This window comes from Cyrtonyx montezumae, unplaced genomic scaffold (assembly GCF_038088225.1).
Source record: "Cyrtonyx montezumae isolate F1298 unplaced genomic scaffold, pur_monq_1.0 scaffold_25, whole genome shotgun sequence".
Lineage (NCBI taxonomy): Eukaryota > Metazoa > Chordata > Aves > Galliformes > Odontophoridae > Cyrtonyx > Cyrtonyx montezumae.
Genome location: NW_027071992.1, coordinates 15,165,623 through 15,188,629, shown reverse-complemented (window position 1 = coordinate 15,188,629; position 23,007 = coordinate 15,165,623). Strand labels below are relative to the sequence as shown.

General features: G+C 55.6%; 2 protein-coding genes across 2 annotated transcripts in view; both read right to left on the bottom strand.

Moving 5' to 3' along the window:
* Window positions 1-23,007, bottom strand: part of GALT (galactose-1-phosphate uridylyltransferase) — a 427,049-nt gene that overhangs the window by 23,002 nt on the left and 381,040 nt on the right. The gene's annotated exons all lie outside the window — the stretch shown is intronic.
* On the bottom strand, window positions 903-21,964 carry IL11RA (interleukin 11 receptor subunit alpha). Its single transcript, XM_065740027.1, has 13 exons — window positions 21,854-21,964; window positions 5,668-5,767; window positions 5,370-5,430; window positions 5,023-5,189; window positions 4,766-4,880; window positions 3,899-3,931; window positions 3,490-3,653; window positions 3,227-3,390; window positions 3,000-3,141; window positions 2,566-2,661; window positions 2,370-2,469; window positions 2,125-2,207; window positions 903-2,034 (listed from the first exon to the last, which is right to left on the bottom strand). The coding sequence occupies exons 2-13, from the start codon at window positions 5,765-5,767 to the stop codon at window positions 2,015-2,017; spliced, it is 1,245 nt and encodes a 414-aa protein (XP_065596099.1). The 5' UTR covers window positions 21,854-21,964; the 3' UTR covers window positions 903-2,014.

The following is a 23,007-nucleotide window of genomic DNA, read 5'->3' as shown; positions in this document are numbered from 1 at the left end:
TCATTTCTCCCATGCCCCAGAACATGCATATGCCTCTGTGTTTTCTAAGATCTTCCTGGAGCTGCTTCTACTTCTTCCCCAGAGGAGAAGAATGCAGCAGGAGAGTGAAGTTAGAGCAGCTTTGCTGACAACCGCCTCTTTCTCTCTCAAAGTACACCCTGGTCCTGGCAAAGATGGGGGAGAGGAGCTGGGGCCTGAGGGCCAGCCCAGATATTTTGCAGGATCTTTGCCACCTGAGACAGCCAGGCACTGCACGCAGCCACCCACCCTGTGACCCGTCAGGGCGAGGTGGGTTTGGCAGTACCTCCTGCCAGCTTTGCTGGAGCCAGAGCCACCAAGGGCCCCAGCCCCAAAGGAAGTGCCCTGGCCCAGCAGAGGGACAGGGAGGTGCCGGCACTGGGATTGCTCTCATGGTCCTTTCCTGTTTTTCTCCTCCGCAGCTTGGAGGCGAAGTTGACTTTGGCATCTGGAGCCCTCTCCTTTATCCCAGATTGCTGCTCACCCCAGCTTCGCATCTCGCTGCTCTGGAGAGCCACATCCAGCGCCAGCCAAATCCTGAAGCAAGCAGCTCCCAGCTCTTTGTACCTTTAAAATCCCAAGCACCGCCAGCTTACTGGGCTCCCAGGCTGCCTGTGTGTCATGCTAGCCCAGATGTGCAAGGCTCTGGAGGTCTCTCCCCCAGCCAGCAGAAATCCCCTTATCCTTGGCATAAGCTTGGACTTTAAAGTTTACAAACAGGGCAAGAAACAGGCTGCCAGCTCACTCTCTCCCATTTTCTGGCCACTGTGCTCTTGCATCATAAACAGCTGTCAGCATCTAAACCAGCACCAGGTGCATGCAATGCACTGAGCTGTTTGCAGACACTGGAGTCACAGCTATGGGATTGGTGTTGCATTGTTTTATAAGCAGGAGGGGCTGCGCATGGTATCCTGAAGACCAAGGGGGATGAAGGTGACTGTGGCACATCAGGTATGGCTGTGTTGGGTGCTGCAGACTCCCATCCAGCATGGAACCATTCCAGTAGCATGTCAGAGACATTGGGCTGATCCCCATTACTCCCATCCAGGCTGAAGTTAGAGGCTGGGAACCTGCAAAGTCAAGCCCCAGCATGCGCAGAGAGGGCAGAGCTGAGGGCTGGTTATCACACAGCAGGAGGTAGGCACACGACTGGTGGTGCCATTGCAACGGGCACAAACCTAACCCCTCCCTGGCACTGTCCAGCTTTCACTGCCAGCACAACTCTGGGGTAGGATCAGACCAGAGCCACCTCCCAACCCTGCCTTATCACATGGGGACCACAGTGTGAAAAACCCTGTATAATGCAGAACCCCAGACCCTCCTCGTGCTCCCCATACTGCTGCTGCCTGCATTTCCACTCAGCCTCATATGGATCTGGTTGGGCATGAAGCCACTGGCGCAGAATACTGGAGCTGGGAGGTGCCAACACATGGAAGCGATTACAGGGGATGGGTCAAGGTCGGGGTAGGGGGGCAGGCAGCACAAGCCGAGTGGGGGGCTCTGTAAAGGGCTCCATCCTTTGCAGGCATTCAGCAAAAGCTGAACAGAGTGAGGGCCACCAAACTGGCACTGCTCCTCCTGCCCAGCATTCGGTGCAAAGGGGTCTTGTCTGGGCAGTGCCAACACTACCCTCTTTATTGAGATTACAGAAGGAGGGTTTCCTTCTGCCTGCTGACAGCTGATGCGGGGGCTCAGCGGACACTGATGCCCAGTGCTCCTGGGAGGAGCCTGTGCCAATGATCCCCATGGAGGCGGCATGATGTGGCGACGAGGGGCTGGCTCGGTGCCCCATCCCCATGAGTCCAGCCGCTCCTGACAGGCACAGGCATCCCAAAGATTCTGGGAGCGCAGCTAATCCAGTCCATAAGGTCCATCCTGCACCCAGGGGGTGCTGGGGGCAATGCCCAAGGCTGCGTGGCATGAGGCCCTTGGGGCCAACAGTGGTGTTATGTCCCGTACATGGTGAGCAGATGCACGGAGCAGGGCCAGCTGCGGCTCATGGCAGGATCTGTGTCCCTTCAGAGAAAGAATACAGAGGGTCAGAGGCTCTGCCCCGAGCCTTTCCTGAGACCCTTTGTTCTCATGCCCCTCTACCCCAACACTCACTTGGCAGAGCCTTCAAGTGGGTGGCAGCAACCAAGAAGTTGTGGGGTTTGGTCTCGTCCTTGCTGTGCTTCCTCACTCGGAACCTGGAGACAGGAAAACAGTGGTTGAGAACCCTGAGCAGCCCTCCTTGGGCACTGGCACTGCTGGAGTGCTTCCACAGTGCACCCCAATCCAGCTGTGCCCAGTAGTGTTAGGGCCACAGCACAGAGCACCATGAGACACCAATGCTGGGAAACCCAACCTACCAGATGAGTATGGCAATGATGAGAACGGCAGCCAGGACAAAGAAGGCAAAGATCCCAAGAGAGACTAGGATGGCTGTATTCTCCAGGGGGTCACTGCGGTCTGGGATAGAAAACTGTCAGCCTCTGGCATTCAGCAGGGACTCTGCAGCCAGGCTTTGGGGCCTGCTCCCATCCCACGACCCTCAGCTCTACTCACTGATGGGCTCAGGGTTGGGAGCCTGTGAGGGCTCCTCAGCCAGGCTCTCCAGGCTGACGTCTGTAGTGGTTTCTTCACTCACCATGGTGGCTGGGTCTGGAACAGCAGAAATGTTGGAAATCAGTCCACCCCACATCATGGGCAGCATGGCAGGGAGGAGTAAAGAAGGATGCCCTGTGCCATAGGGTCCTGGGAGCCCAAGGCTGCCCTGAAGGTCATGGTGGGGGGATAATTCCCAAATCATACCCTGCCACGAGTTTCAATGGTCTGGGAGCTGCTTTTATGCCTCTATTTCTGGGCAACTTGAAGGAGTCCCAGAAGCTAGGGCTTGTCCCAGTGACACTCAAGGGAGGGAAAGGGGCTACAGAGGTGCCCAGGGTGCTGGAGAAGCTATGGGATGGATGATGCCAGTCAGTAGGACCCCTGTCCCAGACCTCTGACCGGCGTGGCCCGTGCTTCTGCGCTCCACTCGCTCCAATTCCCTGCATCCAGGAAATCCTTTGCGCTCACTTGCACCACATGCTCCAGCCCCGCAAAAGCGTCCGTGATCACCTCAGACAGGTTCACTGTCTCCACCTGTGCAGCAGAAGACGTTAGGCACATGGACACCCCCACAGGATGCCACTACATCACTGTGAAACCCCTCCTGGCCCCTGCTTACCACGGACCAGGAGCGGTGGATGACGGGGCGGTACTGGAGGCGAAACCGCAGCTGGAAGTGGGGCTCCTTAGGCCAGGAGGCAGGGTATTTCCAGCTGACGTGCAGCCGCCTTGGGGCCAGGGGGACAGGCTCCACCACCAAGTCCTCTGGGGGGTCTGGCTTAACTGCATGGGAGGGGAGGGGGATGCTCCATCACACTGTGTCCACCTTTCTGCTGTGCCATGTTGATGGCTGGGTAGGTAGGCAGGGGGACAGGCACTCACTGATGGCCTGCATGGTGACATCCAGGAGTCGGAAGCTGGAGCCCAGAGGGTTCACCTCGGTGATGTTCAGCCGGTAGGAACTCCAGAACTCTGACCGGTGAACAGTGCAGGTGCCAGTGCGTGCTGGGTCCTGCAGGCATGGCCCCACGTGCCCGCTTTTATTCCTGTAGGACAGGGAGATGGGGTGGTGACATGTATCCCCCGACCATGCCAGGAGCCCCATGGAGGAGGCAGACCCCTTTATTGCTTCAGCAGGGTCTGGGCAGCTCCCATCAGACCCCATATGACCCCCACATCCCAGCCCCATGGCTTATGTTTTCTCATGGGCCCCTCAGCCTTGCCTCCAGGACGCTATGGAGGACATGGGCAGAGCCTTTAGAATGGAGGATCAGGTGGGAGTGTATCCTACCTCCGCTTCTCTTCTCCTGTCAGTGACTTCTTCCTGCAGTGGAGACAGGAAAAGCAGATGGTGAGGACAGCAGGATGGGGGACAGCACAAAGCCGACCCCGATATGACCAACAGAAGGGATGGGGGTCTCTGCACCAGCTGCTCTGCTGCACCCTGCTCCCACCTTGCAGCCCACAGGCAGCATGGCACAGGGATTAGAGGTACCATCATACCCAGTTCCACAAGCAGGGAGCCTGGGGGTCCCAGCCTAACTTTATCAAGCAGCAGCAGCAAGCATGCAGAGACACTAACAAAAGTAGCCCTGCAGGGATGCAGTGTTATTTTCCATTTCCCAGCAGCTGGCCCTGCTCTCACTCTATGCATCAGCCTCGAGCCCCACTGCTTCTCATTGCCAGCTCCACACAGCTCCAGCTCCAACCACCCTCTCCGTGCTGTGCCTAGGGGATGAGGTGAGCCCTGCTTCTCCACTGTGCCTGCATGGTGTGGAGCAGAGCCCTGCTGCAGGTTTTTATAGAATCTGGCTGACTTCAAAGCAGTCCCATAATTTGGCCTGCCATGATAATTAGAAGCAGCGTCGTTTCCCTATCTCCTTTCATCTTGAAGCATATTGAAGCACTTGTCAGCTTGCAGACGACCTGCTTTTCTTCTCCACCCCCTCCAGCACTGCAAGAGAGGGAGCCTGCCTGTGCTGGCCCCCAGTGCTGCTCAGGGGCCCCTCTTTGAACAATCACATGCTCAGTGCTGTGCTCCTGGAAACAGCTCTTTGGATGCGATGTTTTGGGATTGGATAAGAATCCAGGGTGAAGGTCAGAGTAGCAGGCAGGATGTGGGGGTTAAACTCAGGAAAGCTCAGCCTGAAGCCCTCACCTGTAAGTAGTGATGTATCTAGTAGGGAGGAAGGTCTCAAGGCTGGAGGTCCAGGAGCAAGAGAAGTTCTCATAGTCAGATGCTCTGCAGGATACAAAGGGGACCCCCGGCAGGTCTGGAGCCCAGGGTGAGGAGACCGTCAGTGAGGGGTCCCCACAAAGGGTCTCCCACCCTGCAACAGAGTCAGCATATAGGGACCCGTGTATCACCCCCCTGTAACATCCCGTTGTCACCCAGCCAACAGACGTGCTACTCACGCCCCAGCTGCAGGGACACAGCATGCAGGAGACTGCCATCCTCGTCGTGGCAGCTGTAGGTCCCAGCAGCAGCCAGGCTGGTGTGTGGCAGCACCAGGGCTCCCTGATGGATGGCTGAGCCCTCTGGCAGTGCCATAGCCCCATCCCTTCTCCATTGGACCAGTGAGCTGTAGCGGAGAGAGACAGGGTGTTAGGGGGTGGGGACACCCTGTGAGCAGGTGGGTGCAGAGCCAAAGGATGGGCACAAGTGGGGACGGAGACATTGGCTTTGCTCCCATCCTGTTTTTTTTGGAGATCAAAAAAAGCCCATAAAACCATCCCACAGTGCATGCACATAAGACACCTACCCAGTGCGGGCACCGATGCATGACAGGGTCACATCCGTCCCCAGCTGGCCGTACTGCACACCTGCAGGGGCATACAAAAAGGGGGTTAGCCCTGCATGCCACCATAGGGTCCAGCTGCACTGGGGAGCTGGGAGGGACTGGTCCAAGCTGGGGCTGGGCAGTGGGTGGTGGAAGAGGAGACCCAACTCTATAGATGCATTTGGAGAAGGATAGGCATCTGCAGGGCAGGCACAGAGACTGCTTGGTTCATGCCCATTTTGGGAGTGACCCCATGGAATGAGGGCTCTGCTTTGCTTACCTTCCTCCCCCCAGCCCTCGGGGACAGTGAGGGAGGCTGATGCCAAGGCTGCCGCAAGGAACACCATCACTCTGCCCAGGCCTCGGGTGTAACTGTGCATCTGGGGGAAGCAGAGAGGGAAAGCAGAGTGTTTTATCTCCGTGTTGGCACCTGCATCCCTGTACCCTGTCCCATTGCTTTGCCCCTTCCTGCTGCAGACAGCACAGTGACTGTGCCACTCTCACATCTGTCCCCAGCATGAGCAACCCCTGTGCTTGAAATGGGAACGTGCTGGGCGAACACTGATAGGGAGCTCAGAGCTGGATGGATCAAGGGCTCTTTGCTGCTGCAGTCCCAAGCTGGGAGCCTTGTGTGTTCACCAGAACTGTAAGTGAACTGGGGTGGTCCACAGAACTGTGCTGGCACAAATGGAGAGGGAAAAGACCAAGGAGGGATACAAGGGGACTGCATCACAGTGCAGTCAGCATCACTTCTGACCTTTGCATTACCCCAACGTGTCTATTCCTGCCTGCATTGTCCTAGGCATCCCAGAAAGCATTGCCCCATCCATCCTGGCCAGCACCCCATCCTTTCCAGACAGCACTGCCCTGTCTATTACAGCCCTGGCCCCATCAGGCACAGAAGCAGCTGAGTTATTTTTTCCCTGCCTGTCCGATAACAAGGGGCAGGCACTATAAGGCAGGCCTGCTCATTCTCTCCCTTACTGCCATGGGCTGCAGCAAACTCCCTGCCAGCCCCAGGCACAGGGGCAGGTGCAAGCTGCAGTCTTGAGAGCGTAAATCTCTGTCATATTGAGTCACCCAGGCTGACAGTTTGGAGGGCAATATACCAGCCCTGGAAAGGTGCCATGGAGCAGCTGATGGTGTCCATTCTGCAGGCAGGAGGCCCGTCTCCAGTACAGAAAGCTGAGGATGGTGCTGCTCCTCCTGAGCTCAGAGAACTGCAAGTGTCTTTGCACACCAAAGCACGTAACATTGGGGTTATGAGAAACAAAAAGAAATGAGCTGACATGCTAAAACCCACTGAGGTGGGGAGCTGGCCTTCTGGATTCCTCTATGCAAGGGGAAAGGCATGCATTGCTCCTGCACTGTACCATAATGCTCCTGCCTCACAACCAAGGTAATCCTACCTCACAGTGCAGTGCTCCTGAATCACACCATGGCACTCCTCCATCATACCATAATGTCCCTGCAACGTATTGCAGTGCCCCTGCATCATACTCTGATGCCCCTGCAGTGCATTGTGATGCTTCAGACACCTGAAGAAGCTGCTGTTCCTCATCCTCCCACACCCACCAAGCAGCCTCCAATGCAAGCTCCACACATAAATAACTTCATGAGACTGTCATGAGCTTTTCCTACTAAACCACACAGAGAAACATTCCCAAGAAACATCAGTCAAAAGCACTCTGCCAAAACTATGCTGGTAACTGATACTGACTGGGAATACTAAGTCTAGAAGTAAAATATTTCAGTGATGGAAAAAAGACTTAAAATACGCTTTAAAAGCAGCAACCCAAAATAACTCCAAGCACCACACGGGCCAGAATTAACGGATGGTGCTGGGGGAATCAGGGAGAAGGGGGAATGCACTAGTGTGGACAAATACAAGAAGTTTTAAAATAAAACAAGTTCACCTCCTGATCGTCCTGTTCCTCATGACCTTCCTGCCTGCTGCCAGAGCCTGGTCATGGCTGAACCTCCCAGAGAGATGGGATATAGGGCAATCTCTGCTCTGCAAACCCAATCGCCACAAGCAACAGCCCACACACAAAGAAGTGGGACCCAAAGAGCTGTCCCACAGCAGGCAGGAGCTGCCAAAAAGAGGAAGACCTGGAGGCCAGAGCGAGGTGTGGAAAGTCTCCAGCTGCTCAGTGCAATCTGTCCAGAAATTATGCCCTGTTTTTTTGCTACCAAAATCCTGCACTGAAGTTAAAACGCATGCAAATGGATGCTCACACGTGTATGGCCAGGCTGCTTCCCTCAGCCAAGCTGCTATCTCATGGATCCCACACAGGCAGAGAAAGCATCCCTCTGTGTCTGCACCAGCGGTGACACAGCTGGGGACAGGGAGTCCCGGCACAGTGTCCTGGAGCCAAACCAGAGGGAACAATCAGAGCCTTTCTTGCTCCCTGTGGGCTGGTCCCAGGCCAAGAAGTGGCTGCTCCCTGTCCAGAAAGGGTGACCACTGTGGCTGGGTCAGAGGTGGTGGCTCAGCCCCACAATGCTGGCTGCTGCTCCCACACTATGAGATGCCCTCATCACACTCAGGCGTCAGCTAGAAATGCAAGATGCCATCTTCCATCCCACACCATGCTGCTGTCCTTCTCCTCTGCTGTGAGCTTCTCCTTGTAGCATTCTCCTGGGACCTAGGCTCTGTGAGCCAAGACATCCTATCCTGCCCCTGGATCAGCCATACGCACAGTGTCAATTCACATATGGGATGTGACAGTCCCCTCAGCACAGTCACACTGTGCCATGACCCATGGTGGCCTGGCAGAGCTGGGCGCAGATTCCTGGGGGACGCCAACTTTCCATTGCACTCGGCGCTTTGAAAGGCAGTGGTTATTATTTTTTTTTTCTTTCTTAACTTTGCTTCATTTGAAGTTGCTCTTCAAAGAGAAAGAGACATATGCAGAGCCAGGGGGGGACACATGCAGACGGTGCCTCATTCAGAGCCATGGGAACACAGGGTGCTCCCCAATGAGCACACAAACCCATGGTGCCTCCAAGCCCCCCCAGGGTGGTCTGGGGCAGTGTCACTGAAATGGAGGAAAATAAAACCAACAGCTTTTGGCAGCTCTGCTCCATTGGAGTCAACCACCTACAAAATGCCAGTCTGCAGTGGGAAAGATGTGACAACGGTGCCGCGACCATGCCATTGTGCTGTGCTCCTGCTCCTGTGCTGGAGCACCCCTGCCCCTCTGCCCAGCCCTGCTCCCTGCCAGTGCCCGCTGTGGGAAACCAGTCCTGTGGCTAAGGGTGGTGGCACTTGGAAGCAGCAGGAATTTCCCTCTTCAGCTTGCTTTCCTCCAGGGTTGGGAGGGAAGTGCCTTGCTAACCCCCTCTTTGTCTTACTGCCCTGCTGAAGTGCTGTGGGGTCTGAGGAGCTGCAGCGTGGACTTCACCAGTGCCAGAGCTGCTGCTCTGCCCAAAAATACAGCAGCATCCTAGTCCTGCACATCCAGCACCATCTTCTCTCCAGGTCAGCAAAAGGCTGGTGGTGGTTAGTGTACACAGCAACAAGGCTTGACTCGAAGGTGGCACAAACCTGCAACAACCTCATCAACCCCACTGCCCCTTGCAATGCCTCATACGACTGCAAGGCACTGTATCCTGCCTCATGAACTTCAGCTCACCATTTGGAAAGCGGCTGCTGTGCACTCATTTTCAGTGCTTTTTATTTGCATTCATTCTTTCATTCAAGTCTGAGAGCAAGGAGGAGGATCCTGAGGCACCTGGAGAGCACACTGTAGGCACTCATCAAGCTGCAACATGCCTGCAGGCATCTGAACACTGAGTGCCAGTGGGGAGGGAGCTGTGTCCTCTGCTGCTTTTGGGGCCTCCAGGGCCATGCACAGCTACCAAGACTGCTAGTATTGCCTGTAGTACCTTCTTGCTAACATCTTTTCAAGGCCAAAGAGTGACTCCTGCTCATCTCATCCCTCAGAGATGACAAAAAGTATTGCTTCCCTTTGCACCTCTTTGCACACACATACACAGTCCTGCACCCAGCATGGCACTCACTGTGGGAATAACTCTGAACAAAGCAGGGTTGCCTTGCCTGGGAGGATGGTGTGGTCCAGCAACCACTGCTCAGCCCTAAAGTAAGCTTAGATCCCACACAGCCCAAATGTACCTTATGCACCCCAAATGCAGCAGCCCAAACATAGAGTTAAATCCAGCATGGCCAGGAGAAAGGATTCTACTCCACACTCATCCCAAATATCCAACCCCATCCAACTAACTAAAAGCCCCCCAAACCCATCCATGCCCCACCACCCAAAGCTCCACCAATGTCCAAACCCAAACCCCACACCCAGGGAGCAGCACCCCTTGCACCTCGTTCCTCTGCGGGCTGGCAGCCACTAGCAAGACCCAGTGTTAGGGTGCCCAAACCTTGGCATCATGGCAGATTAAATGCAGGGCAGCTCACTGCTTTGACCCTGGGAAACTCCCCTCCAGTGCTGAGATTTCCACCCAGCCCCTCGTCTGCACCCTCCCCTGCCCCAACCCACGGAAGGAGAAGTCTCTGGCTCCTGGCTGTAACCTGAAGCATCATCATGAGCCAAACAGCAAGGGCTCTGTTAGCAGCCAGCAGCACCAAGCCTTGCCAGCTGGCAGCATTTTATTCGGGGGGGCGGGATGAGGGCAAAAGGAGCCCCCAACACCAGGCTCTCCCTCCCTCCCCCTCTCTTGCCCTAAGCTGCACAGTGGAGAAATTCCTAAAAATAATTTTCTGTCTGCAAAGACAGCTGGCCAGCAGAGGGCAAGGGATGGAGTGATGGGGGGGTGACCCCATGGTGGGTAGCTGAGCCCAGTGTGTGACCTACTGGGCTCTGGCTTGGAGGGACCTAGGCAGGATAAAGGCAGGGAGCAAACGGCCTCTCTTGTCTTGGGAGAGTTTCAGATTTGAGAAACTTTCTGCTCCAGAATGAACCTGGGTGCTGGAGGCTGTGCACAAGCTTTCCTTTAGAATGTGGAAGGGTTCTGCTGTGCAGTCCAGCCTGTGTGTTCCCCTAGCTGAGAAAGAAGAGCTGAGAAACTGGAGCTGTGATTAAGAGAATGCACATCCCTGTATTACATTTACACACACCTGAATGCCCCACCTTGGTGCTGGGGCCCATCAGGCTGCTCCTGATGAACTCGAGCCTCAAGCAGGGGCAACAGGAGCCTCGCAGGGCACAGCACAGCCCCATCCCTCCCATGCTAGTGGGCTCAGTGGTGTCTGGGAGCAATTGGGCGCAGCTCCATCTGCAAGGCACGAAGGCACATGGGTCAGCCAAGACACCGCAGGGCAGCAGGTCCAAAATAAACATTTCACTGTTACTGCCTGCTTTCAGGAGCTGCTAACGTTTCATTTCAATGGTTCAAATACTCCTGCAGCTAGCAATTTGCTGTCAGTCTCCTGCAAAACAAAATCCCTTTCGTGCTGGCAGGGGATTTCAGGTGTCCTTAGGGGCCACCTGGGCAGCCAAATAAAGCCATGACGAGCTCATTAACTCTGTGTGCTGTGGCTCCGGTGTCCTTGCACAGTGGGACATCTCAAGTTGCACGACTATGCTCACACCACCACTGTAGCAGAATGGGAAGAAAACTTTCCTGCAGCTGCACTGATTAATTGTCACCTCCTACTGGCACAGGCAATCATGGCACAGCAGTGACACTGGAAAGTACGAGAGGAGGATACCACTGCCAAGGACAGGGGGCTATGGAGCAGGGCCAGAGGGTGCAGGGGCTGTGAGTTGAGAAGGTTGGAAAAACACCGGCTGGATCACTCTGTGCTGGGGAAGGGGAAAAAAAAAAAAAAAAAAAAAGAAAGTGCTCCTGAAAGATTGAGTGTGACTGTATCCGAGCAGGGGGGATATCAGGGCAAAGTTGGGAGCGTGCTGACACATCTCCTTCCACACTGCTGGAGGGACCCGTTGGCTCCGCTTGGGGACAGCTCTGTTTACAAGCTCCCATTGTCTCCTTCTCTCCTTTTTTTTTCTTCCTTCCACCCCCCCCAAAAAGTTACAGCTCAGAGTAAACAAAAGCAAGCAGCCTTTCTCTCCAAACATTTCAACCATCCCAAACTTTCTTTGGAGGGGGGCTGCCTGTGGAATTTTCCTTATCCAAAAGAATTTCGAAATGTTCCCGTTTCAGCCTGCCTTGACTTGAGGCCAGGACGGCTCAGAAATCCTTCATGAAATGCTTGAGCTGCCCTCTGTGCAGCCCGGCTCCATCTGCAGCCACTGCACCCCAAAATCCCCATGCACAGAAAACCTGCAACCCTGCTGGAGGGGGAAGGGAGACAGACATGACCCAGCCTGTACAAATCCCTCCTGCCCGGCCCATTACCTGGAGGAATCCATCAGCTCCCGGTGGAGATGGATCCAGCTCTTTGTGTTTAAATGATGGAGTGACTGCAGCATTTTGCAACAGAAAACGTCTGCTCCATGCCTCCCTGCTTGCCACAGAGGGAGCAGGAGCGGATGCTGTGCTGCAGCCTTCCCCATGCATAAGGAGAGGCTGCACACGAGAGGATGAGGAGACCACATCTAGGATGGTTATAGTGGGTGACACCTAAAGGTGCCCCACAGCATGCAGTTGGGGTGCGCACCCCAATCCCTGTTTGGCACTGAGATTTAATCCCAAGCATGGGTAAGCAGAGACCCCCAAGAGGTTCCCCAGCTTGCCTGGCATGGACATGGTGTGAGACCATGCTGCACAGCTCAGCCACCCAGCCATGGGGACACCAGGGTGGCCCTGAAACAAAGGCAGTGAGGAAAGTTCAGCTGAAAAGCCCACCCAAGAGAAGCCAACAAAACAGGGAACTGGAGTGCTAAACAAACACCGGGCTGGGATTTGGCTGTCAATGCAAGCCATTGTGGTGGCCTGGCACATGAATGTCCCCTCCTCATTTTCCCAGACACTCCCTGGATAGGTTCACTGGGTAGGTGGCTCTGCAGCCCAACACACACCAGGGCACAATAGCGACCCTCTGCATCCTCATCCACTGCCATAACTCCCCCCTGGGGATAAAGAGGACTCTAGAGGGGCTGCAACCCCTCAAATCACCCACACGGTCACCCCAGGAAGGCCAGCACCCACTCCACCACCCATGCAGGCGCAGTGTCCCATGCCACCACCAGCACCCAAGTGGAGAGGTACCTCGGCTCCGGGCGAGGCGGGGGTCATGCCGTGAAAGGGGGGTCCCCTGAAGCTGCCTGCTGCCCCCCCAGCTCTGCACCATCTCCCGGGCAGCCTTGCCGCTGCAATGCTGCACTGCTTTCTCCTCCTGCGCAGGGGCTCCAGCGTGGTCTCCCCCCCTCGAAGGCAGCCCCCTCCCTATAAAGGGGCCAGGCAGCGGCTGTGTGGAGAGCAGAGCCTCTGGCACAGCAGATGGGGTCTGCAAGTCAAGCCTCCCTCAGGTGTGTTTGCCTTGGCTGAGGCTCAAGCCCATCCAATTAAAGCTACAGAAAACATATATTAAAAAGGAGGGGGAAAATAATACTCCCTCCTGCTCTGAGGCCCTGGGCTTGGCTGGGGTTTTTTGGTCGGCCAAGTGCAAGCGATGCAGGCTTTGCTGGCAGCCGCCCGGGGAGGGAGGGGTGTTTGTGGATATTAAAACGCAGTCGTAAAGGAGAATAAAAGGGCAGCCTTGTTTCAGAATGAGTCTCTGAGGCTTTCCCCTCTCCCGGCATGCTCGGCACCTGGCCGGCTCACGAGCAGCTCTGCAGCAGCAGCCCCAGCACACCACCATGGACCTTAGCATGTCCTGGGGAGAGGAGGGACAGCACTGTACCCTGAGCATCCATCTAGGCTAATTCTGTGCCCATCATCATCTGCACAAGGGGGCGGATGAGGTGCTGCTGGAGAGATCCCAACCCTCCAGAGTCCTCAAGCAGTTGCTGGGGTATGGGACATAGCACTACAGCTGCTGGGACACTGTGGGGAACCTCTGGCCAAAGCAAACCTACAGCACTTAGCACAACCCCATTCAACAATGCTTGAGGCACTCAGCAATCACAGAGGCTGTGAGATGACAAGATTTTGAAGCACCTCTGGAGACCCTGGCACAGTGTTAAAAGCTGAGCTTGTCTTTTCTCGTGAAACAACACATCCACACACCATTCCTGCCCATTCTCAGTGCTGCCTGCAGGTCACCTTTTGGTATCGTGTCCCTGAAGGTGAAGGAGAAGCAGGTCGGGGTGTCTGCTCACACCACCTGGCATCGTGAGTGGCTCTGGTGTTTGCTAGCTAGCAGAGGAGAGACACCAATTATGTGTGGCAAGGATTTGTTGTCCCCCAGCAGTTTCTCCCTTGGTGCAGATCAGGGAGGGCAGCCACCACTGTGAGGGGTAGCTTTGACCTCTGGGGTGAGCTCGAGGGGCTCCTGCACCCACCTCACAGATTTGTCCCCACGGGGTGATGCTGTTCCCCTGCAGCGCATCCTGCACCTCCTCACTGCCGCACCCAGGCCAGCAGCCTGGAGGAGCAGCTCAGGACACCATCCCCATCTAGTCCCCATCTGCTTGCTCACACCTGGTTCCTCAGCGCTGCCGCTGCCCTCTGCCCCCTCCCCAGGCAGCTCCCAGCCACGTGGCAGTGAGGAGGGGGACGACAGGCGGCCTCCCCCCAATCCTCCCTCCCCTCCTCCTCCTTCCCTCCGCCTTCCCTGGCATCTCCCCAGAACAAAACCACAGCCTCGCTGGGCCTCCATCCCCTCACCACGCGCGGACCTCGGGCACGCCCCGGCCCCCGGCCCCACGGGGTGACTAACGGGAGCCGTCGGGGCGCCCGGAGCCCGTCCCTTGGCCGCGAGCCCTCCCTGCAGCAGTGAAATCACGTCTAGAGAAAGCACGCGTGGAGCCGTGCGCGGAGCGAGAAGGACTGCACCCCGCCTGCTGGCTGGCTGGCTGCCCCCTCCTCTGCCGTGCAGCCTGCTCCGCGGGTGGGCGATGAGACCAACGCTCGTAAAAGCCCCCAGCTGAACCTCTGTGCCCTCCCACCCCGTCTCACCTCCCGACGCACGGAGCCAGGGACGGGCCACCTCCGCTCGCCACCGGCACGTGGCACGCGGGTGACTAATGCGGCTCTTTAAACACCTCTGCGGAACGGGAGCGTGGCTCCGGGTTAGAGCTTAATTATCTTCCCCTGCTGCCCGCGCTCTCCCCTCGCTGTAATGCCTCGGGGACGGCGTTCCTGCCACCCGGAGCCAGCGGGGATGCAGCCGGGAGCGTGCCGAGGCCGCTGCTTGGGGCTATAAAAAGCACCGCTGAGGAATGCAGCGCGCTGCTTCGGGAGGAGAGGGAAAAAAATAAAAATAAAATCAGGTGCTGGATGAGTCAGGGAATCGCAGCGCGAGCCTCTGGCTCAGGTCTGTCCCTTCCTCGCTGCTTTCACAGCCAGCAGCCTGGAGACGTCCCGGCGAGGCTGGGGAGCGCGGAACGGGCTTTTGGCACGGCCCCGAGGGCGGAGGACAAGTCAGGGGGATGATGGGCACCTCCTGCCCTCGCCCAGCCCAGAGAGGCCGGATCCAGGCACACAGCCTCCTGGCAGCTCCTTCGGCAGCTGGCTCCGGGCAGTGTTTGTCCAGAGGATTAACCGTGCCCCGGTTTATGGCCGGAGGCTCCATCTCCATATGATGCTGCAACCGTGGCAAGAGTGGGCACTCTGTTGTAACCCCCCGGCCCAGGGGCACCCCATTGGGGACCTCACCCAAAGCCAGAGGAAAAGCACATCGGAGGGAGCTCCCCGCCCCGGGACATGCAGTGTTTGTACAAGCCTGAGTGGGGGAAGGCCAGATTAATTTTAAACCTGAATAAACAAGGAGAGAATGCAATGCCAGCGCTCGCTCTTCCCTGCAGCTCCCTGCATCCAAGGATACATCCAAGCACAGCCCAGTGCTCGGTCCCAGGACACTGGGGACAGTCCCAAATCCTCCCCCGCCACGGGGCCTTCCCAGCTTCAAGGAGCTCCCAGCTGAGTCAGTGCTGGCAATGGGATGAGCTCCCCAAATCCCTCCAGCTGCAACAATCAGTCTCAACCTGGGTATCACTTGGAAGCCCCTGTTCCATGCCATGTCATTCTGCCGGGGACAGCTGTCCTCATGCCAAGTGTTCAAGCTCTGTGCAGAGCAGGAGTGGGAAAAAAATAATAAAAAAATTGTTTGTGGGTCAAGAGGAGAATGGAAAAAAAACAAAACACAACAAAACACATTTCGATCTTTCATGCCAAAAGGAAAATGAAAACCAAAACATTTTGTTCTAAATGATAGGCCTTGTTTAGTTTTCAGTGGTTTTACTTTTTTAAAACGGTTCGAATTAAATTGAGCTAAATTTGGCTTCCAAACATTACCTTGGGGTGGGGAATAAAATAAAATCAAAACGTCTCATTTGGAAAATGTCAGAACGAAACACCATGGCTTTTCCAGCCTGGCAAGAGCCCAAGCCAGGCGCTGAACCCAGCCTCAATTCACAGCGTGTGCTGGCCTCCCAAAAACTGCCTTTTTATTTTTTTTTTCCTTTTTTTTTCCCTTGCAAACGAAGCAGCTGCCTGATGTAACCCAGTGGGTGGCTGCTGGTGCTCCCGGCGGGGACGTCCCCGTGCCGCACTGTGCCGATGCACAGACAGATTCCATTGCAGCCAGCAGCTTTGCACCCCAGTCTGACCCGTGCTGCTCTTTAAAACTTCTGTTTAAATGTCTTTTCTATTAGGTCAGCATTCCTCCTTCGCACAGGGAAGGTGGTTACAGGCACACAGGCTCCTCAGTGCTGGCTGCTGGATCTCTATCAGCCAGTAGACTGCCCACGCTATTAAATTACTAAGAAAAATGGATCGTTTCTCCAAGCATTAGGTGCATTAACCTCTCTCGTGGTGGTGAGACTCGCTACAGGCGAGCTGTTAATTGGAAATTCATAGAGCTGGCCACAAAAGTTTCCTTCGGCTTCCCTCTACCCTCCCCTTGTTGAAGTGAAGGATGGGGGGAAGCATTTGCTGCCCTCCCTGAAACACTGAGGAAAACAAGAGAAAAACTCCCAGGGACCTTTCCAGGCAAGCAACTGGGTCTGGTCCTGGACCTGCTCAGTGCTAATCCTGGCTCCAGCATGTGTCAGCCTACTAGAGATACATCTTAGGAGGCCACTGCCTGGAGTCAATGCCCCAGCACTGCTCCAGCTGCATCTCAGGGGTGAAAACAGATGCTACCTGTCCCACAGAGCTTGCCTCGTGCACATCCTTCATCCTTATACCCTTCACCCTTACATCCCAGGCACAGCATAAACATCAACAGTTATTTGAAGGTTTCCATCCCGGCCCAGCATCCCAGGTTGCTTGGGAGCCAAACGTCAGAACCCTGCGAGGCATTCCCAGAACAAACTGCCCCTCAGTCAGAATGGCAGAGATCTCAGTTGCCTCTCTGCAGCCTCCAGGGAGGGAGCATGGAAGATTTTGCAGCCCGTGTCAAGAGGATGCTCCAGAAACATATCCCCTCTGGAGTTCACAACTGGCATTGCTGTGAAGGACTGCATTCTGCTCCTTGTGCTACAGGGAGCCCTCAGGGAGGTGCAGTGCTGCACATGCATCCACGCTGTTGTCAAGTGCTATGGGTACAAGGACAACAGGCACGGCTCTGGCCAGAGGAGATGAAAAGAACATCACGGATGGCCAAGGGAAAAGGAATGCTTCCCCAGTGCTGTCATGCTCCAACCCCAACACTGCAAAACTCAAAGCTGGGATGGGGCAGAGCAGCCTCGGAGGAGCTGTGAAGCAGCCTCCTGGGAGCCTCCCAGGAGCTAAAAGTCAAAAGCAGCCCGAGGGTAGCTGAACCCTCTGGGGTTTCGAGCTGGCCCTTGCAAGAGGATGATGGAGCAAGAGCTGGTTCAGCCCACCAGCTCCTCCTAAGACACAGCCCTTGGGCAAAACTCATGGAATGCGAAGGACAGACTCCTGTGGACTTCCCCAGGGGCTCAGGGTCTGTCCCGGCTCTGCACGAAAGTACGGGGAGATGTCAGCTGGCCCAGGCACTGTGCGTGACAGTGGCTTTCATAAAGCAAAGCAGGGACATGGCAGCTGGGCCAGCCCAGGGGACCTTCCTGGGGCCATTTCAGCACAGCTTTCTGCACTGCAGCTCCACTGTCGCAATTTGACATGGCACAGGGCAATGCTTCAGCTGCCCCCTGCAGCAGCCCCCGTCATCCTTTTGTTTTTTTTCTAGCTGCTTGTGCAGGAAGGCAAGGTCCAAATCACTATTTTCGTGGCATTATTGAATTCAAGAGGCAGTGATGTCTGCAGTGACCTTTTTATCAAAGCGAGGAGCTGGTGAGGTCCCAGCTCCAGGGACTGGTCTGGCCAGAATGGAGTACATGGTCCCAAAGGAAGGGGCTGATAAAAGCAGAGGAAGGCAAAGGAAACAGCTGAAACAGAATAATTGTGCCAGCCCCCTGGGCACAGGGACATACCCTGCATGGGGACACTGCTTCTAATGTGCTCTGCAGGCAAATACAAACCCCTGTGCCAAAAGCAGGCACTTGGGGATGCCTTCAGGATGCTAGGGGCTAAGCCAGCCCTGCCATTGTGGCACGTGGGGAGCTCTGCCTGCTCCTGGCTTCTCTGCCCCTTGGTGTGTCCCCAGCACCACTTTGTTGAACAGGCTCAGCATCCTGCTTTCACTTTAAGAGCTTGGGTAAAATAGAAAATGCCCAAACGACCTTCTTTCCACCATCAGGATTTCATTAGATGAAGGAGCCCTAAACTTTTCCACCCCTCCCTATAAGGAAATCTCTGCGGGGCTGTAATCATTTTTATTATGCTGTTTCTATTTCTGCCCTTTCCATATTGAGAGGAGAGGACCAGAGCTCAGCAGCCTCTGGGGAGTCCTGGAGTGGATTCCAAGATCCCACTAAACACTCTCAGCATCAGCCCTTCTCCCCACACTCAACCCTCTTGCCCACTGCCATAAACGTTTCCACCACGCTGTCCACAGCAAGGTCCGCACAATCTTCCCCAGTGGCTACAGCCCAATGGAAACTCAAGGATTCATCATTTCCAGTCCTCCCTCCCCGAGCGTGTTTTCCCACAGGTTCGGTGCACGACCCTACCTGTCACCCCCCGCACAGCTCAGCATTGCGTCCACCCACACCAGCTCTCACCAGAGGTCCATCCAGCCTGGCTTCCATCTCCTCGTGCAACTTCAGAAAGTGTGTACAAACAGATGTGGCCTCCCCCCAGCCAGACCCTACAGCAAACCCTTCCAAAATCCCTTGTAAGCTTTTTCAGCAATGACTGATCCCTGCTGGCCCCCATCCAGGCTCCGCTGGTCAGATGTGACCGCAGCACAGAATCCTGCTGGGACAGAGGTGAATCAGGTCTTAGAGCATAGCATTATTCCTTGCCTTTCTTATCCCAAGCCTTCCCTACTCCAAACAACAGATGGAGCAGAGATGAGGAGGTGGTTTCCCATTTTTTCCCCCATTGCTCAGACTCGCAGCCTGAGGGGAGGTGGAATTGCACTTCAGCCTCCATTCTCCCTCACTCATTCCTCCATCCTCCTGCATACATGCACCGTGTGTGCTGGGACAGCCCTGCAGAACCTGAAACTCGCCCTATCCCAAGGCCATGCCAGGGCTGCCTCAATGACAGGGTGACTCAGAGACCTGGGAACCAGCCAGATTCTAGAGATAATTCCTATTAATGAGTTGATCTCTGACACAGCAAACCTGCTTCTAATTTCCAGAGGAATTTTTCTTTTTCCATGGAAACGGTCAACTGGAATGTGACTCTTAGGGAAGACAAGTATACCATTTATACCATATATAATAATACCAAGTATACTTTAAGACATCATCACCATTTTCCACCTTCACAGCCTGGTAGGAGGGTGTACCAGAGAAAAGCATCACTGGGAGGGATGGAGATTTGCTGGTAGGAACTGGGGCCATGGAGTCACTAAAGCCCTGGCTGGAGAGACTTAGTGATTTTCACACATGAGATGCTTCTTTAATCACAGGAACACTTAACAAAACCAAAAACTCTCTAAACATCCCAGCAAGTCACCCTGGGGCTAATTCCTAATGCTGGTTTTGCATCAGCATTCCAAATGCCAGAGAGGCCCCATTGCATTGCCCAAGGGGAGAGCTCCCATCCGAGACATTCTCTGTCCTTGGCTGTGGCTTTGGCATGGGTAGAGCCACCACATCCCACAGCTGAACAAGAGAAGAAACAGAGGCAGAAAAGTGCCAGATTTCCTTAACCATGAGCTGGCTGGCACCTACCCCTCCTTCAGGAAGCATCTTGGAAAGGATTTTTCTATCACAGCAAAGCCTGCAGGAATTGAACAGCGTCAAGTGCCCACATGAAAGCACACTACACACGCAGGCACTTTGCCAGGCTCTGGACACACTCTGCCCCAAATCCACAGTGCACATCTCCAGTGTGATGCTCACAGCCTGCTGCTCTGGGCATGCAGACACCTCATCCTCAGGACAGATGTCCTCCTCAATCCCAAGGTTCTGCCACTATAAAAATCAGCACTTTGCAAACAGAGGGACCTGCCTTGCAAAGGGCTCATGGCCACAGCAGAAGCCCTCTGGGCTGTCACAGGGCCGAGAATGGACAGTGCAAGCCAGGGATGAAGATGGAGAGTGGAGGATTAAGGCAACCCAGGGCTGATCCAGCACAAGGAGACAAGGATCTCTTGGCTCGCTTAACCATATAAAATAATGAAGATACTATAAATACAGCAGGGTAAACACTGGAGAGGGAGAAGAGGTCTTGAACTAAAAGCACAATGTTGGCAGAAAGCCACATGGGAATAAACTCTCCAGGAATATACTCGGGCAGGAAAACAGAGGAAGGCTTAGTCCTGTGTGAGCAGGAAGGGCCTTGGAGTTGCTTTTGAACACAACTTGGAGCAGAAAGGAAGGGTTTGAAAAGTCAGCTTCTAGCAGATGAGGATGCCACACACTGTCCCCAGCTGCATGAGTTTCCCTACTCAGGGTCCAAGTGAGGTGGGGCAGAGGGCAGGGCCAGGCAGCACTAAGTACCTGCAGACAGAAGGACACAGGGTGGGCCCTGGGTGCCTACCCAGCACTGCAGCTTCTGTTAAACCTGGCAACTGAAAAAGGGAAGCAGCACTGCTTCCAGGCTGAGTACAGCGGGGAGGCTTGCGATGCAGTGAGTCATTCATTCATCCTTCATAAACAGGGCCTGCACCCAGCCAAGCATCCTCCCCCCCCCCCAACCCCTCTGCTGTGACAGCCAGTCCGCTTCTCTAGGACAGGGAAAAAGTGGCTTATCAGAGACAATCATGTTTTCCCTGCCCCATGAGGCTCCCAGCAGACAAGAGCAGGGCAAACCCTGCTCCAGCCTGATCTGGCTCAGTGGAGAACATGCACAGCACTGGGGACAAGGTAGCCATGCACCATCCCAACACTGGTCCGAGGAGGAGCCCCACTGACTCCACCAGCTCACAGCTCCATGTGAGGCTGAGATGCCACAGGCTCCGTGCAGCCCTAAGCGTAACCACACCGTGACCTGCCCTCGGATAAACACAGACGGAGTGCAAACACCTCACCTCCTCCTCCAGCCAACACCAGGCGTGGCTGCAGCCTGCAGAAGCAGGTACCTCCTGGCACTTGCAGGGCCAGCAGCAGCTCTGCCATCGATACCACCAGCTGGGCACAGCGGCGAGTCCCTGAATTGTTGCAGCTCTGGGTTTCTCCTTGTAGAGATCAGATTAAACTAAAGCATCACCACAGAAGGCTCTGGCAGTTCTGGTAGTTAAGTCCAAGCAAAACTCAGCCCCTTTCACACTGTTAAGCATACTGCTGGCAGAAGTCAAGAGGGGACACCCAGGGGTTGACATGTCCAGGGAAGGTGACACACACAGCTGGTGTGTGTACGCAGGGGACTGAGAAGCTGTGATTGAGCCAGCCAAGGGCAAGGAGGGACAAGGCAGGCAGAACTCTGCCATTGTCTGCGCATGAGAAGGCAACTCTTTCCGCGCCTCTCGTAATTAAGAACAGCTTTTCCCTCCCCAGACCCCCCAGGAGAAGAGACGGCCCTGCCAGGGAGACCTGTGGCTCCGCAAGGGTTGGGGCACTCCCCCTGGAATTGTTTGAGCCTTTCTCCAGAAAACTCTCCCCGGAGCTTAGAGGGGTTACTCTGAGCAGATGATGGGGAAGGGGCTCAATACTTCCACCCCGGGGACTTCTTTCCACCGCCCACCCCCCAGGCATCTCAAGGCGGGCTTTGAGCCCAGAGGGGCAGCAGCACTCAGTCACCCGGTACCCGCAGGCAGGGAAATAGAGGGACTGCTCCCCGGCTAGGCTAGCTACCTTTTCCCGAGCTTCGGCAGCAAACCCTCGGGATAAGCCTCCCTCCTGACTGCGCGGCGTCGGCACTGCCCGCAACCGGGCGCTGCTCACCGCGGCGTCGGGGCGGCAACGAGGAGTGCCGAGCGGGAGAAGCGGGGCTGTTCCTACCTTCCTCCGCGCCTCCCAGCCTATGTGTCCATGGTGCTGAGCGAGCCGGGCCGGGCCCGGCAACGGGACCGCGGAGCTGAGCCGTCGGAAGGGAGCCCGCCCGGGGCTGGATGGGGAGGCAACGCGGGCGGTGCGGGCCCTCCGCCGCTCAATTGGAGCAGGGCGCTGCCAATCTGCCGCCGCCGCTCCGGGACGCTTCCTGTCTGCGAGCCGCGCCCGACACCGGCACCGGCTCCCGAGGGTCCGCACCCCGCCGGTGCACGGCTCCGTCCACTCAGCGCGCGGCCCCTGCCGGCGTACGGCCCCCATCGAGGTTCCGATGTCCCCGGGGTGCTTGGTTTGCCCAGCCCGTCCCGCTGGGGGTCGCGGCTTGCGTGGGTCAGGGTCCCCGTGGGGTGCGGAGCTGCAGCTCTTCATCACCCTAGCGAGGGGTGATGCAGGTCTTGCCCGTGCCTCAGTTTCCCTGCTCGTGGGATCATCATTTCTTTGGGGTTTGGGTGTTATAGGGGTTACAGCTTGTTAGCTGGTAAGATGAAATATGGCCTTCAGGTTTCTGTCCCTCAGCTGTGAAAAAAAAGCCTCTTCTCATGTCCTTCAGTACTTTTGCATTCCTCTTTTCTAAGAAGCATCACCTCTTCATTGCCCTCCCTGCTTTCCCTTTCCCTTGGATGTTTTTTTTTCTCTATCAGAGTAAATATTTGCAGGAGGAGTAACCGTGATGAAATTCTGCAGCAGATAAACCATCAGGTGAAAACCCATATAGACTTCTCCTGCCCTGGTACCTGGAGTCAAGCTCAATCTGAGGACGCCCAGGATGGGCTGAAGACCCCAGCTGGAGTCAGCAAAGCTTCAGCTATGGAAGTTCTGTGCAGACCCAGCACTTCCATATGCCTGGGCACAGAGACTGTGCAGAGATAAGGGCCATGTGCTGGGTGCATGCAGCATCCACGCAGCGCAGCTCCAACTGTCTTGCAATAACAGACTGCAGTGTAGCCCACCAGGAATAAGAAAGGTGTGTTTGTATCACAGACCAACTTTGAAGCCCCACTGTAACAAAGTGTTCCTTGCCCACATCGCTACATTCCTCTGCAACCACTGGACAGCATCCAGCTACCTGCTCTTGCTCTGCAACCCTACGATCCGTGAGTCATCTC